Source organism: Pteronotus mesoamericanus, unplaced genomic scaffold, assembly GCF_021234165.1.
Source record: "Pteronotus mesoamericanus isolate MK-2021 breed Mesoamerican mustached bat unplaced genomic scaffold, CSHL_Meso_final scaffold_36, whole genome shotgun sequence".
NCBI classification, from domain to species: domain Eukaryota; kingdom Metazoa; phylum Chordata; class Mammalia; order Chiroptera; family Mormoopidae; genus Pteronotus; species Pteronotus mesoamericanus.
In genome coordinates this window covers 23933060-23949940 of record NW_026555313.1, presented here as the reverse complement: position 1 = coordinate 23949940, position 16881 = coordinate 23933060, and the positions used below count along the sequence as shown (strand labels likewise).

Below are 16881 nucleotides of genomic sequence, written 5' to 3'. Positions count from 1 at the left end.
ACGTGCTCTATAGCTTTAGAATACAACTCATAACAGATTTTGCCACAGTATCTTACATTGCAGTCTTACCTTGGAACCAGCTAATTCCTTCATCATAAAGAGAGAATCATCAGCTCGTTCATCATCATCATCATCATAATTTGGGGAAGGAGCTCCCTCTGCTCCTTGCCTCAATAGGCTGCCACTTCCTCTAGGATCAAATGGATCTACCACAATGGGCTCAGTACCTTTAATTTCACATCGGCAAAAGGGACAGCCCTGGCCTTCTGATTCCTGCAGAGAAAACAGGAGATGGTAACAGGCACATCTGAAAGTACTTAATATAGTCATCCACTAGGAAATACATTTTCTAGAGATGAAAAAAAATAAAAAAAGAAAAATTTAAAACCTACCCCATAAACCAGGCCATATATAATCCCCTGTTCTTCAGAGTGATTACATAGCTGAGGAAATGCATGATTTGGACCATACCTGCCAGGATGTAAGACAGGACGTGCACATGAGGTGCCCACAGGGCTCAATCTTTACATCCTTATCATTTTCAGCACATATTTTACACAGTTGGAATGTGGAGCCCATCTCGCAGTATAATTCATACTGTTCCTTTAATTTAAAAAAATACAAGATTACTCAGCCTATTTCAGATATTTGTTGAATGAATGAATGACTGCAGCCATTAATGCTAAAAATGGAAACATTAAAGAACTATTTGTAGTGTCTATACAAATTCTGCTTTTAGAAAAGTTTCATAGCAGTGGTCAATGCTCTCCGATATAACAGAAATCACCTCATCCTGGTCTTACTTTAAGCAGCATGGTTTAAAGAAAAACCACATGCAACATAAATTCACTAATCTAGTCAACAGTTTAAAATTTAAGTGTTCCAATCACTTAGTACAATTCTACTGTCAGTTCTATTAAGTCCATACTAAAGCTTGACTCTAGTGGTTATATAGTTATAATGTAAAACAAAATTCACCTGGGTCACTTTGATGTGGTCTTGGGGAGTTGGTTCACATAAGCCTGTAAGGTCAGGATTCTGATTCCGTCCATCAGGAAACAAATAGCTGTAACAAGAGTAATCAGCCTTGGGATTTTATTGAAGCCACTGATCACTGCTTGCTAACATAGACAAATAACATCTAGGATTCCCTCACTGAAAAGAGCAACTTTGGGAAAGTGCAAAGATAACATTTTACTATTATTAAAAAAAAAACAAAACCCAAATAACACAGAACAGTTCCATGAAGATATTCTCCTAACACTGATATTCTTTCTACAGGGTACATTGCCACAGGCTCCATCTTTTTAATCGAGGGGTTTACAAACTTTTTGTCTAAAGGGACTGACAGTAAATATATTAGGCTTTGCAAGCCATAAAAGTCTTATGTGACATATTCTTTTCTTTTTTTAAACAACACTTTAAAAAGAAAAATTTATCTTTCTTTGGCATAGCTTTGGCAGAGCAAGCTATGCCAAAAAAGCTAGACTGGATGGTCACAAAGTGTAAATTCTTAATTTAAACAGAATTTTCTTTTTTTAAAAATTCTTTTTATCCTCACTCTAGGACATTTTCATTTGCTTTTTGTAGAGAGAGGGAGGAAGGGAGAAAGAGAAACATCAATGCGAGAGAAGAATCAACTGGTTGCTTTCATAAGCACCCAGACCCAGGATCCACACTGGAAACAGGGATTGTATGCATCCAGACCAGGGGTCACAAGTGCCTGCACCCAGACCGGGGATGAACCCACAACCTAGGCTTGTGGCCCAACCAGGAATCAAACCCACAACCTTTCGGTTATGAGACGATGCTCCACCCACTGAGCCACACCAGCCGGGGACTTTTTTCTTTTCAACGTATGGATTTGAGAGAAGAGAGGAAGGGAGAGAAGGACATGGATAAGGGGTGGCGGGGAGGAGGGGGGAGAGGAGGAGGGGGAGGGGGGGAGGGGAAGAGGGGGGAGGGGAGGAAAGAGAGAGGAAGGGAAGGAGAGAAAGATTTATTATTCCACTGATTTATGCATTAATTGGTTGAATCTTGTATGTGCCTTGATTGGGGATTGAACCTACAACCCTGCATATGGTGACAACACGCTAACCAGATGACTACCTAGCCAAGGCAAACTGCATTTGTTCTTTGATCAAACACCTGAAACACCCTTTTTTACAGATTTAACATTGAGAGACACAAATTTAAAAGAAATATAACAGGAAGCAAATTAAGCTACTCAGATCATCTACCAGGAAGGTTCTAAAACCGACCTGTTCTGGCATTTGGGGAAACTCTAATGCTACTGTAGAAGATAATGCATAATGGATAATGGATTTCCCTAATCACCTTAAAATGCAAGTTTTCTGATACCTGGTCAACTGTTAGTACTTTCAGTGCTTACCAACTGACAATCAATTTGAATTCCCAAAGGAATAGCAATTCTGGAATAAATAAGAACTTAGTTATAAATATTAGCATAAATTACAAGAGCCCAAAGCCTGAAGAAACGCTGCGGAACCAGTGTGAAGTCAGGATGAAGGCCACTGAGCCTGCTGTCATAAGGAACAAAAATCGAATCACTCTAATGTTGACTAGTTAAATAACTGGTAACATTTTCTGACAACTGGTATAATTTTACATCTGACACAGACTTGAATATAAGTTAACATTTGAAAAAGGAAAATGACAAAGTTTACTCAGTAATAAATGAACCAGTAGACAAAATTATTTCACCCAAGGAATCCCTTTTAAGTAAAAACAGAAATTCTACAGAACCTGAAGGTCAAAACAATATAAACAGTTAATATGTTCCCTGAATCTTAATCTGTAGAAGGAACCCGAAATAGAGTGATTAACGATGAAGTTTTGCAGCGCCTAAGTTCCTAGACTCTAGCAGATGGTAAACGGTATGTACTCACAAGCCTTCCCTGAAGCCATCAATCAGTGCTTGGAAGAGAGGTTTATTGTGAGGGATTGTCTGGAGAATGTTCCCATCAGCAGTGACATACCCAATAGCCCACTGACCCAGGCGAGTACAGCTCAGCCGGAAAATGTAACTGGGAATAGAGATAAAAAGATTCTTTGATAAGCTCATGTTAAGGTAGAAGGTACCACAGGGACAAAAATCAAAAGGACCATCATTAACAGATTCTTCAATGACTCCAGACGCATAAAAAAAGAAAAAGACACATAAGCCCAATTCTGAAGTGGCCTGAAAGTATTTATCAAATCATCAGATCTGAATGAGTTAATTCCTCTGATAAACAGTCAATTCCTCTGATAAACTGCAGAAACACAGCCACTGGGAAACTAATAAAAGATTGTTTCTCCTATGAGTTAACAAAGAGCATAAGAAAATAAAATTCAGGAGAGTAGGCTCCTTTAATTCATGGCACTGACCTGCCAGGTTTGTGAATGAATTTCTGGAGCCGAGCTTTTACTTCATCATATGTCAGGAAGGCCATGTAACCAGGGTGAGTTACAGCAAGACTATTCCAGTTCCTGAGCAAAGAGGACCAGGGCTAAGGAAACAAGAGATCAGTAAGACCATCTGGCTCAAGACATACAACCATTCGCAGAGTGACAAAGAACCACAATTCTCAATTATAAATTCTCCATTTACTGTCACAAACTTTCAATTGCACTGTCACTTTGAGGGAAGACAAACATGTTTGGGAGATAAGAATTTAAAAAAGCTAAGAAGAAACAAATATATCCTTACAGGGAAAACTTAACTTTACAAAATGAAGATCAAAATATTCTAAACCTAACAGTAGTGAGGTTAAATAACAATAAACAAAAGAACATGATAAGGCAGGGACTACATGTGCAACTAAGAAGATCCAAACAAAGGTTTATGCAAGTTGTCTCACACACATTATCTTTAAAAAAAAAGACAAAACTTTGAGTTCTTTTTGAAGCATCATTATCTCAATATTAACAGTCAAGAACTTCTTTTTTAAAAATAAGTTTCTGATTATACTATTACAGCTGTATAATAGCAATATTTTCCCCTTTGTGCCCTCCTGCCCTCCCCCATTCCCTCTGGCAATACCTCCATTTAGTTCATGTCCATGGGTCATGCATCCAAGTTCTTTGGCTACTCCATTTCCTCTACTGTCCTTAACATCCCCATCTACTCTGTACCTTCCAATTTGTACTTCTTAATCCCTGCATCTCCCCCCCCCCCCGCCCCCGTTCTCTCCCTTCCCCCTCCCACCTGATAACCCTCCAAATGATCTCCGTATCTGTGATTCTGTTTCTGTTCTGCTTGTTTGCTTAGTTTGTTTTTCAGATTCCACTGTTGACCGTTGTGATTTTGTTGCCATTCTAATGTTCATAGTTTTGGTTTTCATCTTTTTCTTAATAAGTCCCTTTAACATTTCATATAATAATGGCTTGGTGATGACGAACTCCTTTAGCTTTACCTTGTCTGGGAAGAAATTGATCTGCCTTTCAATTCTAAATGTTAGCTTTGCTGGAGAAAGTAATCTAGGCTGTAGGTCCTTGCTTTTCATCACTTTGAACACTTCTTGCCAGTCTCTTCTAGCCTGCAAAGTTCCTTTTGAGAAATCAGCTGACAGTCTTAGGGGAACTCCTTTGTAGGTGACTCTCTGTTTTTCTTTTGCTGCTTTTAAGATTCTCTCTTTAACCTTTGGCATTTTAATTATGATGTGTCTTGGTGTGGTCCTCTCTGCGTCCTTGTTTGGGACTCTCGGTGCTTCCTGGACTTGTATGTCTATTTCCTTCACCAAATAGGGATGTTTCCCTTTGTTATTTTTTTGGACAGATTTCCAATTTCTTGCTCTTTCTCTTCTCCTTCTGGCACCCCTATGATGCAAATGTTGGATTACTTGAGGCTGCTTACACTATGTTTTGTTTTGGGGGTTTTTTTTTGGATTATTTTTTCTTCTTGCTGTTCTGATTGAATGTTTTTTCCTTCCTTATGTTCCAAATCATTGATTTGAGTCTCAGCTCCATCCACTTCACTGATGGTTTCCTGTAAATTTTTCTTCATTACCCTTAGTGTAACCTTCGTTTCTGCCTGGGTCTTTTTTTATGCTGTTGAAGTACCCAGTGAGTTCCCTGAGCAACCTAATAGCCAGTCTTTTGAACTCTGCATCTGACAGATTGCTTATCTCCATTTTGTTGAGTTCCTTTCCTGGAGTTTTGTTCTGTTCTTTCATTTGGGCCATATTTCTTTGTCTCCTCATTTTGGCAGCCTCCCTGTGTTTGTTTCTATGTATTAGGTAGAGCTGCTCTGACTCCCTGTCTTGGTAGCGTGGCCTATCGTAGGAAAGCGCACCCGTAAGTTGGATGGGACAGAACCTTCGGTATTCGCCAGGGTAGGGCAACCTGTGTCAACCAGGTTGATGGAGTCTCAGATATGGTGTTGCCACTGTGTGGCTCTGTGTGGGGGAGGGCCCAGAAAAGGGACAATGGCTGCTGCCTGGCCTCTGGGGTGTCCAGGAGGAAGCTGTCCCCCAGCACTCGCCCTGATGCCAGACACTTCAGTTTCTCCCCGTATGCCACAGATGTCCTTCCAGCTGCTGCCCTGGTGCTAGAGCCCAGAGGGAGTGAGTCTGTGTAAGTCCCAAGTCCATTGTAGGCCCTTTAATAGGAGACGCCTGAGAATCCCACAGTTTCTTTCTCTGCCCCAATCCCCACTGATTTTTACAGCCAGAAGTTATGGGAACTTATCTTCCTGGCACCGGAACCTTGGGCTGGGTGGTTTGGTGCGGGTCTGGGATCCCTCGCTCCCGAGGTATCCCTTCCAATGTTTACCCACCATACGTGGGTATGGGACTGCCCATTCCATGTCTCTGTCTTTGTGTCTCTGCCCATCCTACCCATCTTGATGAATATGACTTCTGTAATTCCTTGGTTGTCAGACTTCCATTCAGCTTGATTTTCTGACAATTCTGGGTGATAGTTGTTTTACTGTTTAGTGTAATTTTTGCCACGGTTGTGCAAGAAGGCAAGCTGTGTTTACCTACACCTCCATCTTGATTGGAAGTCAAAAATTTCAGTAAAATAGAAGAAAAGTTGGAAACATACACAATTGTCCAACAATAGAGAACTGATTAAATATATCACATTATAGTCATGTACAGCATAATGATGTTTTGGTCAATGACTGACCACAGATACCATGGTGGTCCCATTAAGATTATAATGGAGCTAAAAAAAATCCTATCACCAACGAACAACATAGCCATCATAACATTGTAGTGCATTGCGTTATGTGTTTGTAGTGATGCTGGTGTAAACAAATCTACTGTGCTGCCAGTCACATAAAAGTATACACACCCAATTATAACACTACATAGTATTTGCTACTGATAATAAATGACTACATTACTGGTTTATATATTTACCATACGATACTTTTTATTGTTATTCTAGAGTGTACTCTTTTACTTATAAAAAAAAGTGCTGTAAAACAGTATGCCTTGTCATACCAGTAGCAGCCTCACACCTCTTGTGTTTACCACATATCTTGAAGGTATCATTTTCTTTTGTGCTTGATTTAGTCTCACACTGTTTTATAAATTTAATATAGCCTAACTGTATAGTGTTTTTAATCTACAGAAGTACACATTAACATCCTAGACCTTCATATTCATTCACCACTCACTCAATGACTCACCAGAGCAACTTCCAGTCCTGCAAGCTCCATTCATGGTAGTTGCCCATATAAGTGTACCAGTTTTTATCTTTTATACCTTATTTTTCGTGTACCTTTTCTATATTTAGATACACAAATACTTTACCACTGTGTTACAACTACCCACAGTATTCAGTACAGTAACATGCTATAAAGGTTTGTAATCTGGCAACAATAGACTATCATAGCCTAGATGTGTATAGGCCATACCACCTAGGTGTGTGTAAGTGCACTCTATGATGTTTGCACAAAAACAAAACTGGCTAACAATGCATTTCTCAAAAAGAAATCCCTGTTGTTACGTAGCACATGACTATATGCCCATTTTCTGGACATTCTACAACAATTAAAATGATGCAGGTCCCCGTACAGCCACGGCACAGCCATCTCTGCTATCAGTCCTGGGGCTCCCCTGTCTCCAGAACAAATGCCTCCAAAAAGGGATGCCAAGAGGACTGAGGAGCAGGTGGAAAAGGAAGATGATGAGGAACCAAATAAAACCTGGTTGGAGAGACTCTGGAGTCTGACGGAGTTGTTTCTAGAGAGGATCCAGTCTGTGGCCAGAGCTACTTTTGAGCTCTCCTTCTTTGTAGCTCAAAAAATGTACAAGGTTTCCAGGGCAGCCTTGTGAATTGGGACAACTTCCTTCATGATCCTGGTTCTTCCTGTTGTCTTTGACACTGAGAAGCTGCAGATGGAACAGCAGCAACTACAGGAGCAGCAGCTCCTTCTAGGGCCTAACACAGGGCTGTCAGGAAGAATGCCAGGGGCTCTACCTTCACTTCCTGGAAAGATCTAGATTGTTACTGCTATTACTTGACCTGTCTTGGCAGAAGTTTGAATATTCAATAGTGTTTGAACTCCTGATTTTTTTTTAAACTTGAGCACACTGACCTATCTAAATCTGGTTAGGAGAATTTTCCCCATGTTGTCTCATGGAGAGACTCCCTACTTGCAACTGTGCCCTCCAAGCTATCCTGACTTACTACTTCTGTCTTCTGATACCAGAGTGTGGCAATGCAGATCGTTACTCAGGCTCTGGCCATCCCACATCTTTTGCTAAATCGACTGGAAGATCTCCTCAGTAGCTCACTGTGGGGGCCATTGGGAAGGACATACCCCTGACCATTAACAACTGTTTTGTTTTGATGTGCACACTATATGAAATACAAAATGTCGTACAGCTGTAGTGTAAAAGCAGCCACTGCAAATTTCTCTGTATGCTGGAAAAGAGGGAGGGCTGGCAGCGGCTTAAATCACAGAATGGTACTGTGGATGGCAGAGTACGAGCTTGCTTCTGCACATTTTGGCTGTTAGACCTGAATGTGTCTAAGATAATAAAAAAGACTCAGTGCTCACTTTTGTATATGAATATTAAAAATTGTTTCAACCAAAAAAAAATTGCAGAAGAATATAATAACAAAGAATGATTATAAATGTGAGGGGAAGAAAGCAGATTGCATAATTATTATTTTTACCCAAAAACACTGTGTATGCTTTTATATTTCTATACCTATATAGAAATATAAGCACAAAGTAGTTTTAATCTTTTTTTGCTTATAGTTTCTAGAATTCAAATACTTTTATAATAGGCTAAATCCAAAATGTTAAGTTTTAAACCTTCCTCTTCAGCAGCAATACCTACTTTAACCAACATTTTAGTATCCTACCTGAAAGAGTCGTGTAAAGATGTCAAATTCAAAAACTGAAATATAATCATTGCAGGTCAGATCAATTGTGGATTTCAGAGCCATGGCCTCCAGCCCAGAACTGATGGGATGTACTTCATGAAGGGCCTGTCGGAAGCTCTTCCAAGGGACTATTGTCCTGGGATGAAGTGGGTGGGTGAGAAGGCACAGAGTGAGAAACAGATAATTCTGGGCATTGCTATAATCAAGGAAATGATAGCCACATTAAGCTCCCGATACCAATTTCAATGCACTTAAAGAAGCTGATCTATATTTTGGATTGAGAACAGAAAGGAAATAAATTATAAACTTCTTAACTTCCTAGTGAGTATATTAATAATAGAAGCCTTTTTCCACTGTTCTTTGGCAGAATGTCACAAATTAATCTTCTTTCTCATCTTTCTTCAGACATTTGTTCTAATAGAGAAGTATAGAAAGAAAGGTGAGAGTACTCTTTTTATATAATAAATGTGATCTATGGGCCAAACCTTCACTAACTGAAAGCCTATGTTTAAGCTAATTTTTTAAAACCATGTACAACATTGTGAGTTCTTTGAGGAAATCACACCATCAAGGACTAGACAGGAGGAAATAGGCTTAAGGTACATGAAAAAGAGAGTTCTGATACAGGTGAGGGAGAAATTATTGAACATAAGACTGATTAAACCCCAGATAAGGCTAGCAAAAGATATTATGGCATTTCTCTTTCTTAAGATCTTTAAAACAAATAAAGCCTTTGAAAAGCTTATGCATTTGCTTGCCTGAAAATCAAGTAGTGTTTTGAACTCTTTTCTAATGTTGTTATTAAGTTAAAGGAACAAATTTAAACTTATTGACATCCTCTTCAATTAGGTTTTTTAAAAATTCCTCATTATTGTGTATTTTATATGTAAACCTAATTTAAAAAAAATAAAGGTGACATTGAAAGAGACACATTAGGATTTGTATATTCAACTAAGAAATTGTATTGTTTTCTACCTTTTTCATTTCTCTGATTCAAAATTTCAAATACAGATGCTCTGGCTGGCGTAGCTCAGTGGATTGAGTGCCAGCCTGTGAGCTGAAGGGTCACCAGTTCGATTCCTAGTCAGGGCACATGCCTGGGTCGCAGGCCAAAACCCCAGTTGAGGGCATGCAAGAGGCAACCGATGGATGTGTCCCTAGCACATCAATGTTTCTCTCCCTCTCTTTCTCTCTCTCTTCCCCTCAATCTAAAAGTAAATAAATAAAATCTTTAAAAATAAAAAAATTTCAGATATAGCTCTGCAGGTGGCTCAGTTAGTTGGAGTTTTTCCTGTGCACCAAAAGGTTGCAGATTCGATCCCTTATCAGGATATATACCTAGATTGTGGGTTCACTCCCCAGTCAGGGCATGGATGGGACACAACTGATCGATATTTCTCTCTCCCCCCACCCTCAACTTCCCACCCCCCTCCCTTTCTAATATCAGTGAATATATCCTCAGGTGAGGAATTCTTAAAAATTTTCAGATATGTAACAACATTTATATTAATATACTTAAAAACATAAGCTTGACTCATGAATCTATGTAATTTAAAACTATTTCAAAAGACAACATAACAAGATGGAAAGACAAGCCATAGACTAGCAGAATATATTTGTAATGTAACAAATAATTAGTACCTTAGAAAATGAAAAAGACAGCTCAACAGCAAAATGGGTAAAAATGGGTAAGTCAGGAAGAGCAACAGGCAAGTCAGAATAAGAATCCCGACTAGTCATAAATGTGAAAAGATGCTCCATCTCTCACGTAATTAGGCATACAAACCAAATATGGTATCAATTCCTATTGCCAGTGTTGGTCAAATTGCAAAGCTTCTGGAACCCGTGTTCTACTTACAGGAATATGAACTGATACAACCACTTTCGAAAGCAATTTGGCAAAGCAGGAGATGTGAAACCCCCTAACTCAGCGATTCCACTCCTACATATGTGAATATGGAGAAACTCTTGTAAATGAAGATAAAGTTTTGTTCACTGCAACACTGTTTGCAATAGCAAGTAATCTGAAACATGATTGTCAATGAAAAGTATAATGGAGAGGGAGAGGAAGAGTTTTCAAAGAGCATGGGTTTCAACTGAATTGACAAAGGCTTATTTCTTTAAAAAAAAAAAAAAAGATTTTATTTATTTATTTCTAGAGAGAGGGGAAAGGAGGGAGTATAAGAGGGAGAGAAACATCAATGTGTGGTTGTCTCTTGCATGCCCCTTACTGGGGACCTTGCCTGCAACCCAGGCACATGCTCTCACTGGGAATAGAACGAGCAACACTTTGGTTCGCAGGCTGGCACTCAATCCAATGAGCCACACCAGCCATTTTCTTTTTTTAAAGAAAGAAAGGGAAGGCTTATTTCTTTTTTTTTAAAAAAAAAGGCAAGAAAAAGAGTCTAGGTTTACCAAAGCTGTATATATTTACACAAAGAGTCATTATTTTACTCTATGTTTTCCTGTTCTAAAATTTCATTAGTAAAACACTAAACTCACAATACAAGCTTTAGTTCTTTATAATTCATTATTTTGAGAACTTACTTTTCCCCAAAAGCTTTCCTCCAAAATTCTGCAGCATCTGCTTTAGTAATTCGAAATGTGTCTCCTTGAAAGAGTCCACTTGGAAAGATTCCTTTCAGTTCTGCCAGCATGTGGCTGAAGATCAGGGACAGTTTGGTAAGGTTTCGCCTACAAATGATCATAAGTACAATAATTAAATACATAAAGTTATTTTTGTCTTAAATGTACTCAATTCACCAGGTATATAATATATGAACATTAAAATACATTTATAAAAACTCTCTTCAGCCCTGGCTGGGTGTTCAAGTTGGTTGAAGCATCAAGCTGTACACCAAAACGTTGTGGGTTCAATCCCCAGTCAGGGTGCATTTGGGAGGCCACCAATCAATGTTTCTCTTCTCTCTCTTACCCCTGCTCTAAAATCAATAAAAACATATCTTGTCTTCAGGTGAAGACTTAAAAAAAAAAACTTCGAATATATTTTAGGCCAATTATTATCAAAGATACATAAATCTAGGGAAGATGAGAAGGAATGTGCTGTTGACAGTATTAATACAGTTGACCCTTGAACAATATGGATTTAAACTGTGCATGTTCACATATACACAGAATTTTTTCAATAAATACATGTAGGACAGTAAATGTATTTTCTCTTTCTCATGATTTTCCTAACATTTTCTTTTCTCTAGCTTTATTATAAGAATACAGAATACAATACACATATAAAATCTGTGTTAAGTAGTTTTTTTTTTAAATGTTTATTGATTTTAGAAAGAGAGAGGAAGGGTGAGGAGAGAGAAATATTGATTTGTTGTTCCACTTATTTATGCATTCATTCGTTAATTCTTTTATATGCCCTGATCGGGGATCAAACCCGCAACCTTGACACATAGGGACACAGCTCTAAACAACTGAGCTACCTGGCCAGGGCCTGTGTTAATCAACTGCTTATGTTATCAGTAAGGCTTCTAGTCAATAGTAGGCTATTAGCAGTTCAGTCTTAGGAGGAAGTCATACATGGATTTTTGACTGTGTGAGTGAGGGGTAGGGAGGGGGGTCCCAGGCACCTCAACCCCTGCATTTTTCAAGGGTCAGCTGCACTCTGATATTATCTTTGTTTAAAGAAGGGCTTTAGAAATTGTTTTTGGCCTAATATCATATGAAAGATGTAAATATAATGGCAGAAAGTCTGCTGAATCCACCAGGTCCACTCCTATTCCCTCCATTCAAATAGATGAGGCTGTATGGTAAATTAGAAAAAAGAAATTTGACAGTAATATATTTTAAGGCTTTGAATCTTAAATTAATCAGGCCCAATAACCCTGAGCATGAACTAACAAATTTACTATTTTAGGGTGACATATAAGAGTATTCAACAAATAAGTAAGTATAAGAATGTGTACACTGCTATAACCACTCAACTCAAAGAGAAAATGTTAGAAAAGCAAAATATATCATTTCCTGCTTTGCATAAGCTATATTGGATAACAAAAATAACATACAACTGCCCTGGCTGGTGTGGCTCAGTGGATTGAGTGCCAGCCTGCAAACCAAAGGGTCACTGGTTATATTCCCAGCCAGGGCACATGCCTGGGTTGCAGGCCAGGTCCCCAGTAGGGAGCAGGGGAGAGGCAACCACACATTGATGTTTCTCTCCCTCTCTTTCTTCCTCCCTTCCCCTGTCTCTAAAAATAAATAAATAAAATCTTTAAAAAATATATAACTCATACAAATTAAAATTATCAATAAAAAGGATTTAAATATCCAGACCTAATGAATACTTTCACTAAATCAGGTTTTACAAAAAACTCCTCTTACTTTACAAAAATAAAATGTTAACATCCAAACTATGTAAAATTTAACATCCAAACTATGTAAAAATTTCTACATCAGTGTATGTGCTACTACTCTATTTTAACAATTAGTTAACTCCATTCTAATAACCGATGTGATTATAAAGACAGTATCAATTAAACACACCAGATAATAGCTCTACTTTTAGGTATGTCTTTTAGGCAGATTACCTTTATCTTTAATGGTACTGTCACAAAAAACAAGGTATCAATGCTTTAGATATTGTTATACACCAAAACATCTACTGATTACACTTGCTTATTTTCCCTTTCCTCAATAATTAATATTTGTGTACTCAAAAGTCTACTCTTGTCATACAAGTGGACCATAAAATTTCAAGTAAATTCACGATCCAATTGGACTGACTTACAAAATTATTTTTAGTATAGATTTTTCTTTTCTTATGTTATACTGGAGAGTCACCATCATTCCCACCTTTGACTTTCCTGGATAAAATGCTGTACCAAAGTAACCAATTCTCTCTGCCCTGACTTTTTCTGCAAAATCCTGCTGAAATCTTTCAATTAAGAATGCCAACAAATCAGCTTCAGTTTTTTGATACTTGTCTTCCTGTACTTGTTGCAAGTTATTTTCTTTCTAGTTTCCTATTTGTTTTCTGAAAGCACCTACAAAAATAATAAATATTAATATTCCTTGAAGATAGTCTTAAAATAATTTATATGCTAAATAGCTCAAATGCAAGCACTTATCTAATGCCTAAACTCCATTTCTGTTTTCCTACTTGCACTTTGAGAGCCTTCGATTACTGCTGATTAGGATTTTTGCTATTTCAAAAGAAAAAGAAAAAAGATCAGAATTATCACAGAGAATTCTGAATCAGATAACCTGGTAGCAAATCTTCAAAGCACAAATTATTCCCAAAGACTTTACTTACTATTTCAGCAGGACACCAGACTGCAAGCACAGTGCACTGAGCCTCAATATTAATACAACATTCTGCCAAACGTTCTTAAAAGATAGGCAGATGAGAGTCCACGAATCTCTCAAAATACGCTAAACTGTCAGCACCTACTATGTGTAAAAAAACTGTGCTAAAAAGTACAGCAGAATAATGTATAATATGACAGAAAAAATACATATCACGACTTCCAACATTAAAACAGAGCTCTTTCTGGAAGAAACAGGTTTGAATCCTACTTCTTCCTAAAAATATCTTGCCCTAGTTTCTCCAATATTGTCCTCCATTGGTTCTCCTACTTGCTTTTGCTCTTCCATTGGCTTTTCTTTCTATTCTTTTAGTAGAGCTATTTCTTAAGAATTTGCTATTTTTCTTTTCCCGTTACCCTCTGACCCTTTCTTTGCAATCTCAAGGCTTTAAAAATTACTTAGCAGCCCTGGCAGGTGTGGCTCAGTGGACTGAGTGCCAGCCTGCGAACCAAAGTGTTGGTTCAATTCCCAGTGAGGGAACATGCCTGGGTTGCAGGCCAGGTGCCCAGTAGAGGGCGCATGAGAGGCAACCACACATTGCTGTTTTTCTCACTCTCTTCCCTTCTCTCCAAAATTAATTAAAGAAAATCTTAAAAAAAAAAAAAAAAAAAAAACTACTTTGCAAATGATTCCCAAAGTTTAGGCCTTGGCAGCATTCCATGTGCCTACCACATTTCTCCATTCAAATGTGTTCTCTCATTTCTCAAAGAAACATGTTCAAAATTAATTTTCCTTCTCAAATCTGTTCTTTCGTCACATTCTCCATTTCTGTATTTAGTAACAACACCATCTTACTTTCCACAGGTTCAAAACCTTGGACCCATCTTGACTTCTTCCTATTTCCTTATTTCCCATATCTTATTTGTCAATTTGCTGACCATTTGTTGCCAGTCCTACCTCAATTACATTTTTATTCTAACATGCACCCCTTGCTACCTTTACCTATCAACTCCATAATTTAAACTTCAGTCTCTTGCTATGGATGTCCAACCATACCACATATAATTACCCTTTGAGGAGGGGAAAAAACAATTTCCACCATGCCAATGGGACAAAACCCAGATCTCAGCTTTGCCTTTAAGACTTTCCACTGATCTGGATCTAACCAATTTTTCTAACTGACTTCTTAGTTATTCACTAGTATATTGCAGACAAACTGAATACCTTACCTTTTCTTATATGTGCTACTACTATATGTATTCACTTTCTTACCTCTGAGCCTCTGCTTATCTGTAATCCCTAGTCAGAAATAAGACCCAGCTTAAATGTCATCTCTAAAGAGGCCAGCTAGAAGTAATAAATCTCTAAAATATCCCCAGCATTTTCACTGAGGTTCTCTTAGTCATCTGAATCCATCCTGTACTATAGTTATCTGTGTACACAGGGCTGAGTCCATTTCGGATGTGTGTTTGTTTATATCCCTTAGGCATCTGGCACAATTTCTAACCTTCATTATACAAGAAAACATCTGAATGCCTACTAGGTGCTAGGGACTAGGGATGGATACAACAATGAACAAAACAAGGGTTCCTGGTATTTAAATCCCCATGGAAGAGTATCAGGTGGTGGGGGAAAAGTGTTTTGAAGAAAAACAAGGCAGGGTGTGAGATGAGTCCTGGAGGGTTGCTGTTTTAGAGGGTAGTCTTAGGAACTTATCTATCTGAGTCTTCATTTTTTTAAGCCAAGTCAAGTAAAAGACTTTGGAATGCCTGGGCCTTATCAACATCTTTGACTCTTCAAATAATCCTCCACTGGGAATCTACTAGGTATCCAGCACTCTGCTGGACCAGAGATAAAATATACATACACAATGGACAGAAAGGTTTCTTAATTTGTGAAGTAAGCCACAAAAAAGGGAAAGTTATTGACCACAGGATATAATGGCACCAGGTACCTAAGAGCAGTTCAAAGTGCTGACTGAAATAGTTACTAAAAATCAATTGAAGTCACTTTCTTAGTCCAAAATGCATCTCCTCCAAAAGCCAGCTTACATTTCTTAAAACCAACGGAGATGTGCATCGTACACATCACATTTCTTAAAAAGAAATAAAGAATCTATAAAAGCCCATTGGTCAGAGCATTGCGTAACTGCTGAGTTGAAATTCTGTTTAATAACATTTTAAGGCCTTAGGCTAATTTATGATTCAGTATCTACAGTGGATAGTGCAGAGTTTAATCAGCAGTATCTGTCTAAAATGTAAACTTAGAACAATAAGGCATAATGGATATTTGGGCTTATTACAAAGTAATCAAAACTTTTCAAAATTCTCTCAGCAGTGACTCCATTTCACACAATGTATGTGTTCTAACAATTCTCCAAAGATCCACAAACACACACAACTGTTCAATGTTTTGAATATGCCCTAAAGAGAAAGCATGTCTTTCTTAATTTCCAGTAGTAGGGAGTAGTACAAGTTTTTCTTTAACTCAGTATTTGAAGGAGGTTGTTTTTCCGACCTTAAACTCTAACCATCTACCTACATCTAGGCAACTGCAAATTCAACTCTATAGCTTCTACCTTCCTCTTCTCCTCTCACAACTTCCCCATAACCAAATGCTGATTCTATATGTAGTGTCGATTTTTTTTTTTTAAGTTCAAGAATGGGGTCAGTTCTTTTCCCTTCGCTTCTAAAAGGTCCTACTCTGAAAATCAATGTATCTCAGGCCTAAAGTAGTGGCATTTATTTTTCTGAGTATAATTTCAGCTAATAAAGGACTAAGATCTTTGTCACCAATACATAAATATATTACAAATTAAATAAGCAATTATATAGCTCCTATTTTAGCTTCAAAAGTAGAAAAATAAATACCACTTGATAGGAATAATAATCACCATTTCTATATATCAAGCAAGAAAGTGTTGGAAAGAATCTTTTATAAGAATCACAGATAAACTGAAAGCTCAAATGATGCCAATCCATGCACATACTACTACACTAACAAATGAAAAACAAGCTATCTTGTAACTCTTGGCTACAAAGTACTTTGCAGAGAAAGAGGAAATGAAAAAAAGAACACAGTGTGGGGAGATAAGTTAACCCTTAATATTAAAATGTATTTATTCATTTTTAAGACAAGTACTGAGAGTAGTATCACTCTGTTGTTTTAATGACAATCCTTTAGAAGTACAGTCACAGTTTCAAGAAGAAAAAGACTGTTGTGAAATGAATATTAAGAGACTAAGGTCTTCTAGGAAAAAAAACA

The 16881-nt window shown here is 37.8% G+C and overlaps 1 protein-coding gene across 1 annotated transcript in view; it reads right to left on the bottom strand.

Moving 5' to 3' along the window:
* Nucleotides 1-16881, bottom strand: part of CBL (Cbl proto-oncogene) — a 127338-nt gene that overhangs the window by 36893 nt on the left and 73564 nt on the right. The window contains exons 3-9 of the mRNA XM_054592411.1: nt 10897-11043; nt 8329-8485; nt 3391-3512; nt 2910-3047; nt 979-1066; nt 472-603; nt 70-273 (exon numbers count right to left, since the gene is read on the bottom strand). Of these exons, the coding sequence (XP_054448386.1) occupies nt 70-273; nt 472-603; nt 979-1066; nt 2910-3047; nt 3391-3512; nt 8329-8485; nt 10897-11043 (988 nt within the window). The remainder of the gene's footprint in view (nt 1-69; nt 274-471; nt 604-978; nt 1067-2909; nt 3048-3390; nt 3513-8328; nt 8486-10896; nt 11044-16881) is intronic.